This window comes from Chironomus tepperi, unplaced genomic scaffold (genome assembly GCF_022539635.2).
Source record: "Chironomus tepperi strain 1889 unplaced genomic scaffold, CSIRO-AGI_Ctep_v1 contig_58, whole genome shotgun sequence".
NCBI classification, from domain to species: Eukaryota; Metazoa; Arthropoda; class Insecta; order Diptera; family Chironomidae; genus Chironomus; species Chironomus tepperi.
Window position 1 is genome coordinate 886,115 of NW_027226180.1, and position 16,344 is coordinate 902,458.

Genomic DNA, 16,344 nt, shown 5'->3' on the forward strand with positions numbered 1-16,344 from the left:
ATACCTTATCAGGATCTTGTCTAATAAGGTATAAAATGTTAAGGCATGAATTTTGTGTCTTGGAATTTTTTGGACGGTCTGACTATAAATTTTACTCAATTTTCCAAAGATTTTCCACAATTTTCTCACATTTTCTTTTGCGGAAAATTCTCACGGATTTTTCATTTTGCTGCAAAATGGCAAAGTTTCCGGTCGTGAAGAAATTTTTGTGCATTTTTGATCTACAAAATTCAATTTATTTTATTTCGACATTTAATTTAGTTTTTTGTTGTTTTCTTATTTTTGTTGATGCCAATGAACTTATACGGAAAGTTGAGGAGTATAGGAAGTCACTGGATTTAGGGAGTGGAAGTGAAAAGGATGATAGTGATTGTGAGTTGAGAATTTGTGGAATTTTGAGGGGAATTTAGTGGAAATTTGAGTGAAATTTTAGATGACTTTCGGAAATTTTGTCGGATTCTTGGCCGACTTTTTGTGTCGGATTTTTGGCAGACTTTTTTGTATCGGACTTGTGGCGAATTTTGAAAGTTTTGTCCTGTTTAAGGCAATTTTTTTTATTAATTTTGTCGGTTTTTTGGCGGACTTTTTATGTCGGATTTTTGGCAGACTTTTTTGTATCGGACTTGTGGCGGATTTTGACAGTTTTGTCCGATTTATGACAATTTTTTAGGAATTTTGCCGGTTTTTTGGCAGAATTTTTGTGTATGAATTTTGGCGGATTTTGACAGTTTTGTCCGATTTATGACAATTTTTTAGGAATTTTGTCGGTTTTTTGGCCGACTTTTTGTGTCGGAATTGTGGCAGATTTTCAAAATTTTGGCAATTTTAGTGACTTTATTCTAGAATTTTGACGGAATTCAACAATTTTGTCAAAATTTTGATAAATTTCTTAGTTTTGTCAGATTTTGACAAATTTGTTAGAATTTTGGAATTTTTTTTAGATTTTTATGTCAGAATTTTGACGGATTTTGGAAAATTTGTCAGTTTTTTGGCGGATTTAATGATTATGACAGTTTTTTTGCGGATTTTAGGGATTTTGCCAGTTTTGTTCGAATTTTGTCAGATCCGTCAAATTTTTTAGTGATTTTTATGCCAGAATTTTGGCCGATTTTAGCAATTATGTTAAACTTTTGATAAATTTAGTTAGATTTTTTTCCTGATTTTGATGAATTTGTAGAAATTTTGGTGAAATTCAACGAAATTGTCAGATTTTTAGCAGATTTTTTGAAGGATTATGTCGGAATTTTGACCGACTTCAGCAACTATGCCAGAATTTTGGTTAATTTGTCGGATTTTTATTAAAAAAAATTTCCACAATTTTTCTCGAGTTTCTTTCTGTATTTCTCTCAATTTAATGCCTGAAAACAGTCTCACCTGGATGTCCATATTTCTCCACAGGGTTCACATTACTTCAAGTTTCAAAAATAGTAATCTACATCTTCACAATAACCGCGAATATTCTCCTATGTTGTGGAAATTTCATCATCAAAGATATTGTAAGTATCAAAATTCAATTAAATGACCTGATTGATTGATTCCAATTCCAAATTTTCAATACCATAACCTACCATCTGAATTATTTTATTAAATCCACAAATATTTTCAGTGCTGCTCGTTAACATTTTACGTCATGTCATTAATTGTGGCTGCTATGACACTACTTAGTGGATTATATCACATTTTACCACATTTTATTGCATTCTCAATAGCTAATATTTATTTTGTCATCTGTGTCTACTCAGTGGAGGTGAAATTGATGGAACGGAAGGAGGTGAAGAAGGCGAGAGATCAGGAATTTGACAGGGATCGGATGAAAGGATTTTGAACGTGGGAGATGAGATGGAATTTGGACAGATTTAGTGCTGTAAATAAAGGATTTTTAGAGTAAAGTTTGATAGAAATTTGGGAAAATTGTCAGAATTTTGACTAACTTTTTGCAAATTTGTAAGAATTATGTCAGATTTTCGACTGATTTGTCAGAATTTTGTCAGAATTATGGTAAATAAGACAGAATTTTGCCAGAATTTCAGCAAATTAGTTAGAATTTTGACTGACTTTTGGTAATTTTGTCAGATTTTTAATGAATTTGTCAGATTTTTGGCATATTTGTCAGAATTTTGTCAGATTTTCTGGCAAATTTGTCAGAATTTTGACTGATTTTTGATCAATTTGTCAGATATTTGGCAAATTTATCAGAATTTTGTCAGATTTTCAGCAAATTTGTTAGATTTTTGGTAAATTTGTCAGAATTTTGCCAGATTTTTGACTGGTACAGCCAAATTTGTCAGAATTTCAGCTGATTTTTATTAAGTTTGACAGAATTTTGTCCGATTTTTGGCTAATTTGTCAGAATTTTGACCGATTTTTGGGAAATTTGCAAGAATTTCGACCGATTTTTGATTAAGTTGTCAAATTTCTGCCAGATTTTTATCAAATTTTTCAAATTTTTGACAAATTTGTCAAAATTGTGCTTGATTTTGAACAAACTTTCCAAATTTTTAGCGGATTTTTGTACAATTTCCGATAAATTTCTGTAAAACCTGCCAAATTCCTCTAAATAAATTCAAATTAAATCTCAAACCACCCAATCTCCATCAAAATACTCAAACTTCATCAGAATTACATCAACTTACATACATCATGTCAACAACTAACATAAAAAATTTCATAACCGACTGACCTTCACAACTAATAAATTCATATTTCACATCCAATTTTTGTTACATCATTGACAAGTAAAATTAAAAGTGTAAATAAAAGTGCATTTTTATCACAAATTATCGCTCAAAACTTCAACATTTTTTTCTATTTCCACAAAAAGTAAACAGAATTTTTTTCACACCTTCATAACAGCTTTCAGTTCTCCACATTACAGCATGTTTGATTATGTTATGTTTAGTCTAATCATTTAAGTATATTTTTTGGGGTCATAAATCACGTTTAATGGCAAGTTTTTGAGGTGTTTATGGAGTAATTTTTTGGGTGATTGATGGGATGGGGTTTTGGATGCAAAGCTGGGTATGTGGATGTGGAATTGGTCAAAAATGTTCAGAATTTTGCCAAGGCACTCCAAGTGACCCTCAGGTCTTCTCCAAATCATTCTTAGATTCTCTTAAAATTACCCTCAACTTCCCCTTCAAGTCACCCTCAAGTTGCCGTTCAAGTCACCATCAAGTTGCCCTTCAAGTCTCCTTCAAGTCACCCTCAAGTTGCCCTTCAAGTCACCCTCAAGTTGCCCTCAAGTTGCCTTTTAAGTCATCCTCAAGTTGCCCTTCAAGTCTCCCTCAAGTTGACCTTCAAGTCACCCTCAAGTTGCCCTTCAAGTTGCCCTTCAAGTTGCCCTTCAAGTTGCCCTCAAGTTGCCTTTCAAGTCACCCTCAAGTTGCTCTTCAAGTTGCCCTCAAGTTGCCTTTCAAGTCACCCTCAAGTTGCCTTTCGAGTCACCCTCAAGTTGCCTTTCAAGTCACTCTCAAGTTGCCCTTCAAGTCACCATCAAGTTGCCCTTCAAGTTGCCCTTCAAGTCACCATCAAGTTGCTCTTCAAGTCACCCTCAAGTTGCCTTTCAAGTTACAATTGATCCGTCCATATTGCATGCAGCCACAGCCTCAAAATCAATCATTCTTCCTCACCAAGCTTGCCAGAGATTACATTATTTTTGGAAACATATATCCAATAAATTCTGACTCATTCTAGATTGTGCAAGTTTGTCTTCAACAAAACAAGGCAGTGAGTCACGACTTCTAAATTATATTTCACATATTTGAATAATTTAATTAATGACTGACTGATGCGAGAGCAGTTCATGCGAAAACTGAAAAAATCTCATCAATTTATGGATGTGGCTGATATGTGAATCAGGCTTTGGGGATTGTTGATTGATAATTGATTAAGACATTTGTGGATGATATAGTCTTTTAATTGGATAGATGGAGGAAATTGGAGGTCAAGTGTGGATAGAATTATTGATTGAGTTTAGAGGCGTAGTTAGGGGAACTTGAGAGTGACTTGAATGGCAACTTGAGGGTGACTTGAAGGGCAAATTGAGGGTGACTTGAAGGGTAACTTGAGGGTAACATGAAGGGAATCCTGATGGTTACTTTAGATGTGAATATATCAATCTAGAATGCTACAATTGTCTAATAGAGTCATCAAAATCTATCTAAAATTCATGATAATCTAATGAAGTCACAGCTTTCACATTTCATTGAATGATCAAATTCTCTCCAAGCTTCCGCATTACTTCAATTCTTCTCAATTTCCCCATCACCGATCATCGCATAACAAAATGTCAAAAGTCAATCGACATTTATTTATGTGTACAACTTACACTTCTGCCTTTTCTCATTCTTACTGCTTTTTTTGTCGAACTTGTGCATTTATATTTTCTAGCTCATATGTAAGTCATGATGGTGAATTTCAATTGATAATTGGGTTAAAGAGTGTTGCAATATATCAATTTAATTATGTAATGGATTTGAAGATGGGATTGCGAGGGAAAGATTGTGGATTTTGGTTGGATTGGATGAAGATTGTTTTGGGGGATCATGGGTGGGGACGTTTGGAAGTTACGTAACCTCTAAAATAGCATTATTAGACGTCATCCATTTAGAGACAGTATTGCATTTGGTATTGGCAATTGGCAGGCGGAAGTCAGTGATAGAGCCTGCTTTAAGCGTCATCCGAGGGAGGCCATGAATCACAGCTGATCTTCACAGACAGCCAAATAAGTAAGTAAGACATCATCCCTTCCTCAAAATATCCTCAGCTTATCAAAATCATGAACTCATCCAAACACCTTCATAAACACAAAAATAACAACAAGTTGATCGTTGATTCGGAATTCTGCCGGGCTTAAAAACCAGTTTTAGTGACGTAGAATGTCTATGTCTCAGACATCGTTGTTGTTGTTGTAGATTTTGACGTTATTTTTTTTTTTTCTCAATAAATCCGTTGACTCATGTTAAGAGATTTTCTAATGAAACATGATCGTTTTCAGCAGAAGTCAGAGATTTTGATGAGTAAGTTATTAGAAAGGGTTTACTGCAGTGCTGTCCACACAATGCTACGGTAAACTAGTGAGTCGACAGCATGTTTCAAAGATCGCATGTGCAGCAAGTCGTGTGCGGTTTCGGTAGTGACTAACCATCATTGTGTGCAGTAGTACAATCAAGTTTGGATAACACTGGTTCATTTGAATGATTTAGAAGTCTTGAGGAGAGTAGATGGGACATCGTAGGTACCGTGGATATCTTAGGTCCCATTATGATATGGATTTAAGTAACTCAACCTCAGAAAATCCTAAAAAATTGAAGAATTTTACACAAACAGGATTTGATCCAGGGATCCATCCTATAGTCTGATCATTACTCCATCTAGAAGTCCATCTGAGGGTCCATCCGGTGGTCCATCCAGAGATTCATCCCAACACCCAATCCACATTCACCATTTACCCATCCAACATCCAACCATCCACCAAACAACCTGTCATAAAATGCATCAAAAAACAACAACAAAACCGCACACAAAGAAATTCCATCCAAAAAAAAGAGCTTAAAACAAATTCCGACAGCGCTGTTCGCTCTAATGACTCATCTACATATGTGAGTATTAAAAAAATTTCATTCAGTTTTACTTTATCGTGTGAGATATTCGGACGTGATTTAAAGATTAAGTCCGATTTTAGAGGTTATTTAAGGGATTTTAAGCAGGTCTGTATGGATTTTAGGGACTGGACATATTGAGTAAATTTAAGACATTCCAAAATGTCTCAAAAGTTGATAAAATAATTCAAAAAGTTCACAAAACCGATCATAAATTCAAGTTTAAGGTGTTGTTCAACAGTCAGCTTTATGTCAATGTATTTGTGAGCATTTCTGAAAGTTTTTCTACATGTCGAGAGAGTCATGTGCTGCCAACGGACAAGTGAATTGCATTTTCTCGAAGTTTCTCTCATTTTTTTGAACTTGTCGTTGTGTTGGAAAGCGCGTGTAAGAGAGACAATGATGATAATGACGACGATCGGTCATGCAGTGAATTGTGAATGAATAACAATGCATTCTGTTTGTTAGCGGAAGCGGCTGCATGTAGAATTAAATTATAAATTTGTGTATATTTTTGTGGTTGATATGAGGAAATGCACTTAATTTTGTACGGAACTATACTTAATAACGTATACTAGTATACTCATTTTCGTATACTACTATACTCAATACCGTATACTACCATAATCAATTACGTATACTACCATACTATATTTCGTACACTACCATACTCAATTTCGTATACTACCATACTCAATATCGCATACTACCATACTAAATGTCGTATACTACCATACTCAATATAGTATACTACCATACTCAATTTCGTATACTACCATACTCAATTTCGTATGCTACTGTACTCAAAACCGTATAGTACCATACTCAATTTCGCATACTACTATACCCAATTTCGTATACCACCATACTCATTTTCGTATATTCAATTTCAGAAGTACAAAAAAACGCACAAACAAATCAACTCTGAGGCTCCATTAGACTGCAACTAATTACATTCCATATTCATCCAGCAACAGCCAACAACAAATCATGACAGTAACAAAGACAGCATTCATTATATCAGTGTTTAACGTCGTCAGTTGTACAGCATTCTTTCTGTATAGATTTTTAATATTCTATGAAATAGTTCAACTTACAAAGACGGATGAGATTAATCGATATACAGTTGTGTCAAGAAGAGAGTTTAATCCAAATGTGACGAGTTATATGGGTGAGTGTGATGCATGAGCATGTGTTTTGGAGATATTTATAATAATTGTTAATATTTATTGTAGATGCTGAACATGGATTGATAGTTGAGATGAGTGCCTATTTCTTGGGAATATTATTTAATGCTCTATTGCCATTAGGTGTGAATACAGCAAGAGAAAAGGTGAGAAAAATGTTGATTTTTAGGTACATGAGTTGGGAAAGTTGACAAAAATGAGCAGTTAGGGGACTCTTAAATAGCTATTTGCGTATACAACCATACTCAATTCCGTATACTACTATACTAATTATCGTATACTACCATGCTTAATTTCGTATACTACTACACTCATCTTCGTATACTACAATACTTATTTTAGTATACTACTATACTTAATATCGTATACTTAATTTCGTATACTACCCTACTCATTACCGTATACTACAATAACCCAATGTCGAAAACTGCTATACTCAATTTTGTGTACTATCATACTCAATAGCGTATACTACTATACTCAAAAGCGCATACTTTCCCAAAAAGAGAAGGGATTAGACTGAATTGATCCAAAATCCTCCTCTTTGGATATGCTCTTGCTAAAAACATGACAGATGACTTCTAAACTCAAATATACCCCAACATACGCATGCTCAGTACTGCTCTACCACATCATTGAGTCCCCTTTTAATGACTATACACATCATCCATGAACAACTCCTTACCAAAATCATCAAAACTAACAATTTTCTCTTTAATTCCAGAACTCATTCTTCTTCTTCCCACCATACTACGTCATTGCCATTTTTTTATCACTTGTCACACTCGGATTAGGTCTGAAAAATGTCTCATTGACTTATATTGGATATTCGGTACTTAATGTGCTGTTTATTATCGGTGTTATTGGAATTCATCGGGCAATAAAACGTGAGAAGGCATACACAAGGAAATATAATGCTGAAATTAGAGTATAAATGATGTGCAGTTGTGGATTTAATGAAAGTTGGAACTAGATTTTGACAAAATTAAGTCTGAGAATTTTTGAGGGAATTTTGAAGCAATCTCAGATCTAAATCTTTGTTAATTAGATAGTCAAATGACTTATGAATCTCAAGAAATTGTATCAAAGATCAATCATGCCAATGTAAACTCTTCCGTCCTATATTAAATTGAAATCTTCCATATTATTGTTTAAGATATGTATTTTAAATAAAGTTAAGAGAATTTTATTGAAAAATTTTAAGAAAGATTGTGAATTTTTATTCATTTTTCTACAAGTTATTACAGACGAAATGCAAAAAAATTGCAATTTCAAGACCGAAGGCGACCGAAGACAATCAAAGACAACCGAAAAGACCAAAGAACGATGACTACAAAGACCGAAGACAACGAAAGACCGAAGACAATGAAAATCGAAGACCGAAGACCGAAGACGACCGAAGACGACCGAAGACGACCGAAGACGACCGAAGACGACCGAAGACGACCGAAGACTACCGAAGACAACTGAAGACTCCCGAAGACTACTGAAGAGACCAAAGAGACTGAAGTCCGAAGACAACAAAGACCGAAGACAACAAAGACCGAAGACAACAAAGACCGAAGACAACCAAGACAACGAAGACAACAAAGACCGATGATAACCGAGGACAACCGAAGACAACAGAAGATTGCCGAAGACAACCGAAGAGACCAAATGAAGTGACCGAAGATACCAAAGACCGAAGACTAAAGACAACAAAGATCGAAGACAACAAAGACAGAAAACCGAAGACATCGAAGAGTCCGAAGACCAAAGACTCTTAATCCTTTAGGAAATGACCGTTTAAACAATAGACGCAACATTTACATCCAAAATGAATGCCATCTAATTCCTAATTCCACTTTAAGATTCCCCAATCTTAATTTTGATTCTTAACAAAAAACATCATCACAAATTTCCAGCAAACTATAAAGTCAACATCATTTTTCATTATCTAACTTTAATCATTTATTGTCTTGTTGATTAATTGTTCCTTAATTGATGTAATCAAAAAGGTTCTTTTTAGTCACGATAAAAAGTATTTTTATTATATTGACAATCGTATGAGATAATCAGGTTGTGGAATGTTAACTGATAAGACAGTGGAGACGTTATGGAATTCATGGGGGGTTATCAAGCTTGAATGTGGTCAGAATAGGGCAATATAGGACACCTTCTGGATGAAAAACAAAGTAGTTTGTTTTAAACTTCCAGGTGGAACTAGGTAAGCACTTTTTATTAAATTAATTATTCAGAGGGGTTATTTGAGGTGTTATATGGCATGGATATGGTCAGATTAGGTCAACATGCAGCACCTCCTGGATAAAATACAAAGAATACAATTTCAAACTTCCACGTGTAAATAGGCTAGCACTTTTTTTATTAAACATTCTCTTAAATAACCAATAACTCATAAATCTTCAATTGTATCCTCAATTGGCTGTCCTTGGTGCCGGTACGAATGCTCTACCATCCATACATGCCTTCAAAAATCCATAATGCTGATTGGCGCCATTCTGATTGAGCTCATAAGTCGGTCTAGTCTTCATAAGTCTTAGCCATTTTTCAATTTTGGGATATTTATGCTCATCAATTGGAATCAGGAATCTCAGCGACAATAAGGTACACCAGATGCTAATGTCAGCAAGTGTCATGTGATTACCACAAAAGTACTTTTGATCATCATGGAAAAATCCTTCGAGAAGTTGATATGCATTGTGGACACTGTTGATATTCTCTTGAGTCGGTTCCTTCCTTTTTTGTTGATAAATTGGCACAAATGTGTCATAAAGAGCTTGGAACAGTATTGTGGCTTCAAAAAACAACATTTGATTGACTTTTGTACGCATTAAGATGTCTTTTGGATATAAAATGTCATCAGTTGCATACTTTTCAACTAGATAAATTGCAATTGCATGACTGTCCCAGACATAGACGTCGTCATCACTTAAGGCTGGTACTTTGGCAAGTGGATTGATTTTTCGGTATTTTTCACTTCTATGCTCGCCGGAGAACATGTCGACGATTCTAAATTGGATGGAAAAATTGAGAATTGAGGATTAATCACGTTTGACACCCTGCGCCATCCTGACACCCGGCGCCATACTGACACCCGGCGCCATACTGACACCCGCCGCCATCATGACACCCGGCGCCATCATGACACCCGGCGCCATCATGACACCCGGCGCTATCATGACACCCGGCGCCATCATGACACCCGGCGCCATCATGACACCCGGCGCCATCATGACACCCGGCGCCATCATGACACCCGGCGCCATCATGACACCCGGCGCCATTCTGACACCCGGCGCCATTATGACACCCTGAGATCATGTAGAGTAGGCATTTGAGCGAGTTGAGGACACAATCCACCCAAAACTCTCAGAATCACTTCAATTCCCTAACGCAACTAATGAAAGAAGACACTTCAATTAATTAAATTTAAAAGATAAACTTTTGTTTGAACTTGAAGCATTAATCAGTACATGTGCCTTGTTTTAATCTTAAAGTATGTGATATAAATAATAAAGATAAGGTTCACGAGTCGAAAAATCAAAAACAAAAACAAATATTGTGCAAAGGTTTATGAAGTTTTAGAGATTTTTCTGGGTGATTTTTGGGGGTTTTGAGGAGTTTGATCAAGCCCTCCTAATTACTGTCCCTCCTGTACCCTCCTATACACTTCTATACCCTCCTATACCCGCCTATACGCTCCTATACCCTCATATATCCTCCTATTTTACCCCAAAATCCACAAAACCCACCCCAACCCAATAACTTACTTAACCTCCAAATCAAGTCCAATTTCCTTGGCAGTAATCAATGCAGCTCTAGCTGGTGGACTTAATGGAACGTAAAATAAAGTAGGTCTTCTCATTTTAGAATATTTATAACAAAATGTAAGGCAATGTGATGTGATCTTCTTCAACTCTCGACCTAAACTGACTGAAATATTGGAATATGATGCGATAATGGAACTGGAATGAATGTGGGTAAGTGTGTATGTGACAGATAAGAAGTTCAAATTTGATATTAGACAATAAAAAATGAGCAATTATGATAAGAAAGATGATTATAAAGTATAATTTGAAAGGGGTTGGATGGGTTTGGGGTTCTTTGGGTAAATGGTGGTGGGGGCAGGCTGTGTGATGTGGCATACTAGGGTGCCGGGGTATTCAAGGGTACCTTTATGAACCGCATGCCGTGTGCGGTTTCGGGGTAAAGGCTTATTTAGGGCTGTTATTGGTGATTTAGTAGGTATTAACTTAACAAAATATACCAAAATGGTCAACTGAGGATGGGCAAATATACGTGCATATAGGCCCAACCCTAGGGTCAACCCATTGGATGAGGCTTTGGGATGGGGTCGAGTTATGCAGAATTTGGAACCTTTTCTGAGTAAAAACGACCTAGTGTCAAATTTTAGGTCGATTAACCTACTTAAGCTATTTTGGTCCCTAACTCTACCCCAACCCCAAACCCTGATTCCCCCTTTACCCTTTATAACCCTTCATTACCCCTCTTTGTACAAAATTCTTCAATTTTTAAGCTATTTTTGACTAACTTCCATGCAATTCAATTTTATTCATCAAAATTCATCATATCCAAATTATCAAGCAGTACTATTGGTATAAGCAGCCCCTGCCAACCCCCCATCATATGGAGCAACAGCATTCGTCTGCAAATAGAAGTCTCCAGTCACATAATCTCTAGCAGCATATCCCATCTGTTGACTCTTAGTTCGACACTTTCCAGCTACAAAATCAGCATAACTTGAGCATCTTGTTGCTGCAAATACATTGTTACCTTTGGATGCGACTGACTCGGCATAGTAATACACAGACATTTGATGGGAACAGAAATCTACAAAAAATTTGATGGAATTTTTAACATTTTTGAAGTTCTTCATTCAAAATCCACACTAACTTGTTGCCACAAACAGATTAATCGTGTCAAAAGAAGCACATCCAGGCTGAACTGCATCCTTGCCACCGCCATTCGGATAAAAGTCAATGTCACCACATTTTACAGGTGCACCAGCTGCTGACATGTCAGTATGAATGACTTGAACAGATAAAGCATCGGATGGATTCAATGGATTGTTGTTGTATGATGCATTGTACATGTATGGACCAGCTGGATCAAGTCCGACAATTTTCGGAATTTGTGGTGTAAAGAAGGATCTTGGAATGCCGCGGTTGACATAGGCACATAGGTGAGCACCTAGGGAGTGGCTGAAATGAATGGGGTTCGATTGTTGGGGTGACGGGGGTTGTCCTGACGGTGGGTGTTGGGGCAGGGGTGTCGGGGTAAAGATGTCGGTGCGGTGGGAGTCGGGATGGTGAGTGATGGGGCTGTGGGTGACGGAGTAGAGGAGGTCAGAGCAAGGATGCCAGGATTGTGGGTGTCCTGGCGATGGGGATCAGGGTAATGGGTGCCGGGGTGGTGTGATTCGGGGTGAAGGGTGTGTGGGCGATGGATTGTTGGATTCGAGTATATGTGTGACGGGATAGAGGGTGTCAAGTCGGGGAGTATCAGGAAAAGGGTTGTCCTATTAACGACACATCCCACACTGACACCCTCAACCCCCTCCCTAACACCATTGAATACTCCCCAATGTACCCCCACCATGGATTATCTACTCACCCAACCAAATGAAATCTCAACGTAGCAAAATTCCTAAATATAGAACCGATTCTAGCACCAACGAGACCACCAATAGCCTTCATATTTTCAATAGCAACTGGATAGTCAGCAACTGTAACTCCATTGTAGGCTGACCAATCAATGACAATGATATTGTGTTCACCTCTTTTGATATAGGCATCAATAATGGCTTGTGTTGTCTCGCGGTTAATAGTTTCAGTAAATCCAAATGAATAGATGACTGTGTTTCGGATTGGACTGTACCATGAATTGGAGTTGATGGCTGTTAGGTTTTGGAGAGTGTAGAATGCTGTCTGGGATTTGTTTTGGGGGTTGATGAGGATTAGATGGAGGTTTGGATAGTCTGTGGAGTAAATTTGAATATTTGAGGTTAATTTTGAGGTTATGTTGATAAACTTTGAGGTTATGTTACAAAATTTGAGGTTATGTTGTCAAATTTTTAGGTTATGTTGCCAAATTTTGAGGTTAAGTTGCCAATTTTGAGGTTATGTTGCAAATTTTTGAGGTTATGTTGCCAAATGTTGAGGTTAAGTTGCCAAATTTTGAGGTTAAGTTGCCAATTTTGAGGTTATGTTGCCAATTTTGAGGTTATGCTACGAAATTTTGAGGTTAAGTTGCCAACTTTGAGGTTATGTTGCCAACTTTGAGGTTATGTTGCCAAATTTTGAGGTTATGTTGCCAAATTTTGAGGTTATGAAGCCAAAATTTGAGGTTATGTTGCCAAATTTTGAGGTTAACTTGCAGATATGTTCCTTAACTTACTTGATTCAAGCGTCTCGTTAATATTGGCTCTAGAAAATTGACTAATTTCATGGTTATCAGCAATTACTAAAACTACAGCACAAATTAATAAACCGTAAAATATCAACGACTGCATTTCACAACAAACAATATAAAGAAGCTTCCAATATTGTGGATTTTATACTTACTTATGTCTTTAACTAGCTATCTTAATAGTTTCCGTCCGCAAATTAATTTCCAAGTGTCACTGACAGAAAAAAAAATGTTTTTTGATAATTGTGTATTTATGTACATGACATTAGCGGTCGTTGACCTATTTTAAGGAAGTCAGGGTTGGAACTCAGGGTTTGGGACTCATCCCTGGATTTGGGGTGCTCAAAAAAGTCAAAAATTCCCAAAAATCTTAAAATTTTATTCAAAAAATCTCACAAAACTCTAAGGAGCTGTAAATACATAAGTAGCACCAGCAAGTCCACGATCAAATGGCGCAAATGAGTTGGTCTGCAAGTAAAAGTCAACAAATTCGTAGTCCTTGGCATTAAATCCCATTTGTTGATCATGCTTCTCACATCTTGCAAATAGGAAGTCAGAGTAGTTTCCACATCGAGTAGCTGCAAATACATTTTCCTTGTTTGTGACTGACTCAGCATAGAACTGAACTGCACGCTTGTGTGAGCAAAAGTCTGGAATTTAAGAGGTAAAGCATGTAAGTCATCAAGTCATTCAAGTCATGCAAGTCATCAAATCATCAAGTCATCAAGTCAACTTCACAAGTCAAATCAAGTCGTCAAGTCAACTTGACAAGTCAAGTCGTCAAGTCAACTTGACAAGTCAAGTCAAGTCATGCTTACTTCCAGGAATAAACCGATTATCATTATCAAAAATCGGACATCCAGGTTGAATTCCATTGATTCCACCACCATTAGGATAGAAGTCAATTGTTCCAGATTTCACAGGTGCTCCAGCTTCCTGCATGTCCGTGTGGATCACTTGAACGACATCAGCATCACTGCCACTCAATGGCTTATTGTCCAATGCTAAGTCATACATGAGAGGACCAGCTGGATCTAATCCAATAATTTTATGAATTTTATCACTAAACAGGTTGTCTGGAAGTGCTCGATTGACATAGGCACATAGATGGGCACCGAGTGAGAAGCTGTGGATATAGATAAAGCATGGATAGGTATCAAAATTATGTTGTGGACAACCTGTGTGCTGAGATACAACTAAATGCCATGAACCGTACGCCCCATGCGGTTTCTGTGCCTCGACACACAGGTTGTCCAAAACTGCCCTATACATACCCAACCAAGTGCATCCTTCTTATCATTATCCTTGTAAACACTGACGACAATCTACTTCCAATCAGTCCTCCGACTGCCTTCATATTCCCAACAGCAAGCTGATAATCATTTGGAACTTTACCGTTGTATGCTGACCAGTCAATGACGAGAAGGTTATGTCCACCACGTTTTATGTAGGCTTCCAAAATGAGCTGTGTCGTGTTACTTGCCATGTCTTCAGTAAATCCAAAAGCATAAATCAATGTTTGAAGTCTCCAATTGAACCATGGATGTTTAAGGATGTTTGGAGTGTCAATATAGACAAAGGCAAATGTTTGAGTTATATCGACTGGATTAACGAGAGTTAGGGTGAGCTTTGGATAATCTGGAAGAGAAAGAGATGTGAGTTTTGAGGTTATGTTGATGAATTTTGAGGTTATGTAGGCAATATTGAAGTTAACTTGAGAACCAAATTTTGAGGTTATGTGACCAAATTTTGAGGTTATGTTCCAAATTTTTGAGGTTATGTTGACAACTTTGAGGTTATGTTGCAAAATTTCGATGCTACATTGCCAAACTTCAAACACATGCTTCCAAACTTGACAAATTATCTACTTACTTGCTTCAAGTTGTGCATTGTTAAGTACAGGAACTGCAGCTGCTCTTTCATAGTCCTCATAATTTCCCAAGAAATCAACCTCATTTTCATCAAATGGAGCATCAAATGACTGTACTGATGTCAACAAAACTGAAAATTTTTGGATTATTTATTGAGAATTTAATTGAAAATTGAGGATATTTGGGCTTAATTTATGACTTTTGTTCGAAAAGCAAACGACATGAGCCTATCTGAACCGAGCTGAGCCGATAAGAGCCAGGTGGCGACATTTGATCGATTAACCATCTAGTGCTATCCGGATATTATTCAATGCACATTCAACACTCCTATAACAGTCCACAATATACTAACCACAAAGCACAGCACCAACTATTATCAGAACACACTTCATTGCACCAAAATTTCACCAATAAATGACTCAAAATCTCTCCAGACTCTCCAATTTATAGTCACACAAAAAATCATGTGAAATACTGATCTGATCTACTTAATGAACTGGATTCATTTTTCGGGTATCTTTCTCGCAGGCATTCATGTTCATGAACTTGACATTGCATGCAATTATTCACCAAAAAATAACCAGTTTTAAGCATCTGATGTTGGCGAAGATTTAACTTTCAGAATCTTGTAAGTACGTGCTGCAATTGGAATATTAAGTGACCTAAATTTTTGCATGTGGAGTTGGTAATATCATTTGACAGGCGTGGAATGAAGGGGATTTCGGGTGGTTATAAGGTAGGCAAAATACCCAAGAACACCCAAAGCATCCAGAGAGTGTCACCCTGCAGTCAATGTATCCAGAGGGTGTCACCCTGCAGTCAATGTATCCAGAGTGTGTCACCCTGCAGTCAATGTATCCGGAGGGTGTCACCCTGCTGTCAATGTATCCGGAGGGTGTCACCCTGCAGTCAATGTATCCAGAGGGTGTCACCCTGCAGTCAATGTATCCGGAGGGTGTCACCCTGCAGTCAATGTGTCCAGAGGGTGTCACCCTGCAGTCAATGTATCCGAAGGGTGTCACCCTGCAGTCAATGTATCCGAAGGGTGTCACCCTGCAGTCAATGTATCCGAAGGGTGTCACCCTGCAGTCAATGTATCCGAAGGGTGTCACCCTGCAGTCAATCTATCAAGAGGGTGTCACCCTGCAGTCAATGTATCCAGAGGGTGTCACCCTGCTGTCAATGCATCCAGAGGGTCACCCTCCATATACCTCACCCAAAACCCAACCAATCTCAATAAAAAGCCTCAAAATTTCA

General features: G+C 37.3%; 4 protein-coding genes and 1 long non-coding RNA gene across 7 annotated transcripts; 2 read left to right on the forward strand and 3 right to left on the reverse strand.

Annotated features, from left to right (window-relative positions):
- The first annotated feature begins 176 nt into the window (after positions 1 to 176).
- On the forward strand, positions 177 to 2,775 carry LOC139100131 (uncharacterized). Its single transcript, XR_011545405.1, has 3 exons — positions 177 to 372; positions 1,399 to 1,496; positions 1,607 to 2,775. It is a non-coding gene; the product is annotated as an uncharacterized lncRNA (long non-coding RNA).
- A 2,280-nt stretch (positions 2,776 to 5,055) lies between these two features.
- LOC139100128 (uncharacterized) lies at positions 5,056 to 7,941 on the forward strand. 3 transcript variants are annotated; one of them, XM_070652732.1, is made up of 4 exons: positions 5,056 to 5,600; positions 6,494 to 6,771; positions 6,836 to 6,933; positions 7,512 to 7,941. In XM_070652732.1, exons 2-4 carry the CDS (start codon positions 6,591 to 6,593, stop codon positions 7,719 to 7,721), a joined length of 489 nt encoding a protein of 162 aa, XP_070508833.1. In that variant the 5' UTR covers positions 5,056 to 5,600; positions 6,494 to 6,590; the 3' UTR covers positions 7,722 to 7,941. The 3 variants fall into 3 exon arrangements, with proteins under 3 accessions (XP_070508833.1, XP_070508832.1, XP_070508834.1); XM_070652731.1 differs by lacking the exon at positions 5,056 to 5,600 and adding an exon at positions 5,639 to 5,708; XM_070652733.1 differs by lacking the exon at positions 5,056 to 5,600 and adding an exon at positions 6,060 to 6,147.
- Positions 7,942 to 9,119: 1,178 nt separating this feature from the next.
- LOC139100129 (glutathione S-transferase 1-like) lies at positions 9,120 to 10,725 on the reverse strand. Its single transcript, XM_070652734.1, has 2 exons — positions 10,558 to 10,725; positions 9,120 to 9,796 (listed from the first exon to the last, which is right to left on the reverse strand). The coding sequence occupies exons 1-2, from the start codon at positions 10,650 to 10,652 to the stop codon at positions 9,202 to 9,204; spliced, it is 690 nt and encodes a 229-aa protein (XP_070508835.1). The 5' UTR covers positions 10,653 to 10,725; the 3' UTR covers positions 9,120 to 9,201.
- A 629-nt stretch (positions 10,726 to 11,354) lies between these two features.
- On the reverse strand, positions 11,355 to 13,325 carry LOC139100127 (lipase member H-like). The gene is made up of 4 exons (XM_070652730.1): positions 13,205 to 13,325; positions 12,422 to 12,785; positions 11,702 to 12,009; positions 11,355 to 11,638 (listed from the first exon to the last, which is right to left on the reverse strand). Exons 1-4 carry the CDS (start codon positions 13,317 to 13,319, stop codon positions 11,388 to 11,390), a joined length of 1,038 nt encoding a protein of 345 aa, XP_070508831.1. The 5' UTR covers positions 13,320 to 13,325; the 3' UTR covers positions 11,355 to 11,387.
- A 293-nt stretch (positions 13,326 to 13,618) lies between these two features.
- On the reverse strand, positions 13,619 to 16,294 carry LOC139100382 (phospholipase A1 VesT1.02-like). The gene is made up of 5 exons (XM_070652998.1): positions 16,288 to 16,294; positions 15,089 to 15,217; positions 14,491 to 14,854; positions 14,035 to 14,342; positions 13,619 to 13,866 (listed from the first exon to the last, which is right to left on the reverse strand). The coding sequence occupies exons 1-5, from the start codon at positions 16,292 to 16,294 to the stop codon at positions 13,619 to 13,621; spliced, it is 1,056 nt and encodes a 351-aa protein (XP_070509099.1).
- Between the last annotated feature and the right edge of the window lie 50 nt (positions 16,295 to 16,344).

What these genes read in the sequence shown, in the direction of transcription:
- LOC139100128 (XM_070652732.1), top strand. Translation starts at nt 6,591, where the DNA reads ATGACAGTAACAAAGACAGCATTCATTATATCAGTGTTTAACGTCGTC. An exon ending in AAATGTGACGAGTTATATGG is followed by an intron (nt 6,772 to 6,835) that starts GTGAGTGTGATG and finishes TATTTATTGTAG; the next exon opens with ATGCTGAACATGGATTGATA. An exon ending in TGAATACAGCAAGAGAAAAG is followed by an intron (nt 6,934 to 7,511) that starts GTGAGAAAAATG and finishes CTTTAATTCCAG; the next exon opens with AACTCATTCTTCTTCTTCCC.
- LOC139100129 (XM_070652734.1), bottom strand. Translation starts at nt 10,652, where the DNA reads ATGAGAAGACCTACTTTATTTTACGTTCCATTAAGTCCACCAGCTAGA. An exon ending in GGACTTGATTTGGAGGTTAA is followed by an intron (nt 9,797 to 10,557) that starts GTAAGTTATTGG and finishes CATCCAATTTAG; the next exon opens with AATCGTCGACATGTTCTCCG.
- LOC139100127 (XM_070652730.1), bottom strand. Translation starts at nt 13,319, where the DNA reads ATGCAGTCGTTGATATTTTACGGTTTATTAATTTGTGCTGTAGTTTTA. An exon ending in TAACGAGACGCTTGAATCAA is followed by an intron (nt 12,786 to 13,204) that starts GTAAGTTAAGGA and finishes TTTACTCCACAG; the next exon opens with ACTATCCAAACCTCCATCTA. An exon ending in TTGAGATTTCATTTGGTTGG is followed by an intron (nt 12,010 to 12,421) that starts GTGAGTAGATAA and finishes CATTCATTTCAG; the next exon opens with CCACTCCCTAGGTGCTCACC.
- LOC139100382 (XM_070652998.1), bottom strand. An exon ending in AGAAGGATGCACTTGGTTGG is followed by an intron (nt 14,343 to 14,490) that starts GTATGTATAGGG and finishes CTATATCCACAG; the next exon opens with CTTCTCACTCGGTGCCCATC. An exon ending in TAATCGGTTTATTCCTGGAA is followed by an intron (nt 13,867 to 14,034) that starts GTAAGCATGACT and finishes CTTAAATTCCAG; the next exon opens with ACTTTTGCTCACACAAGCGT.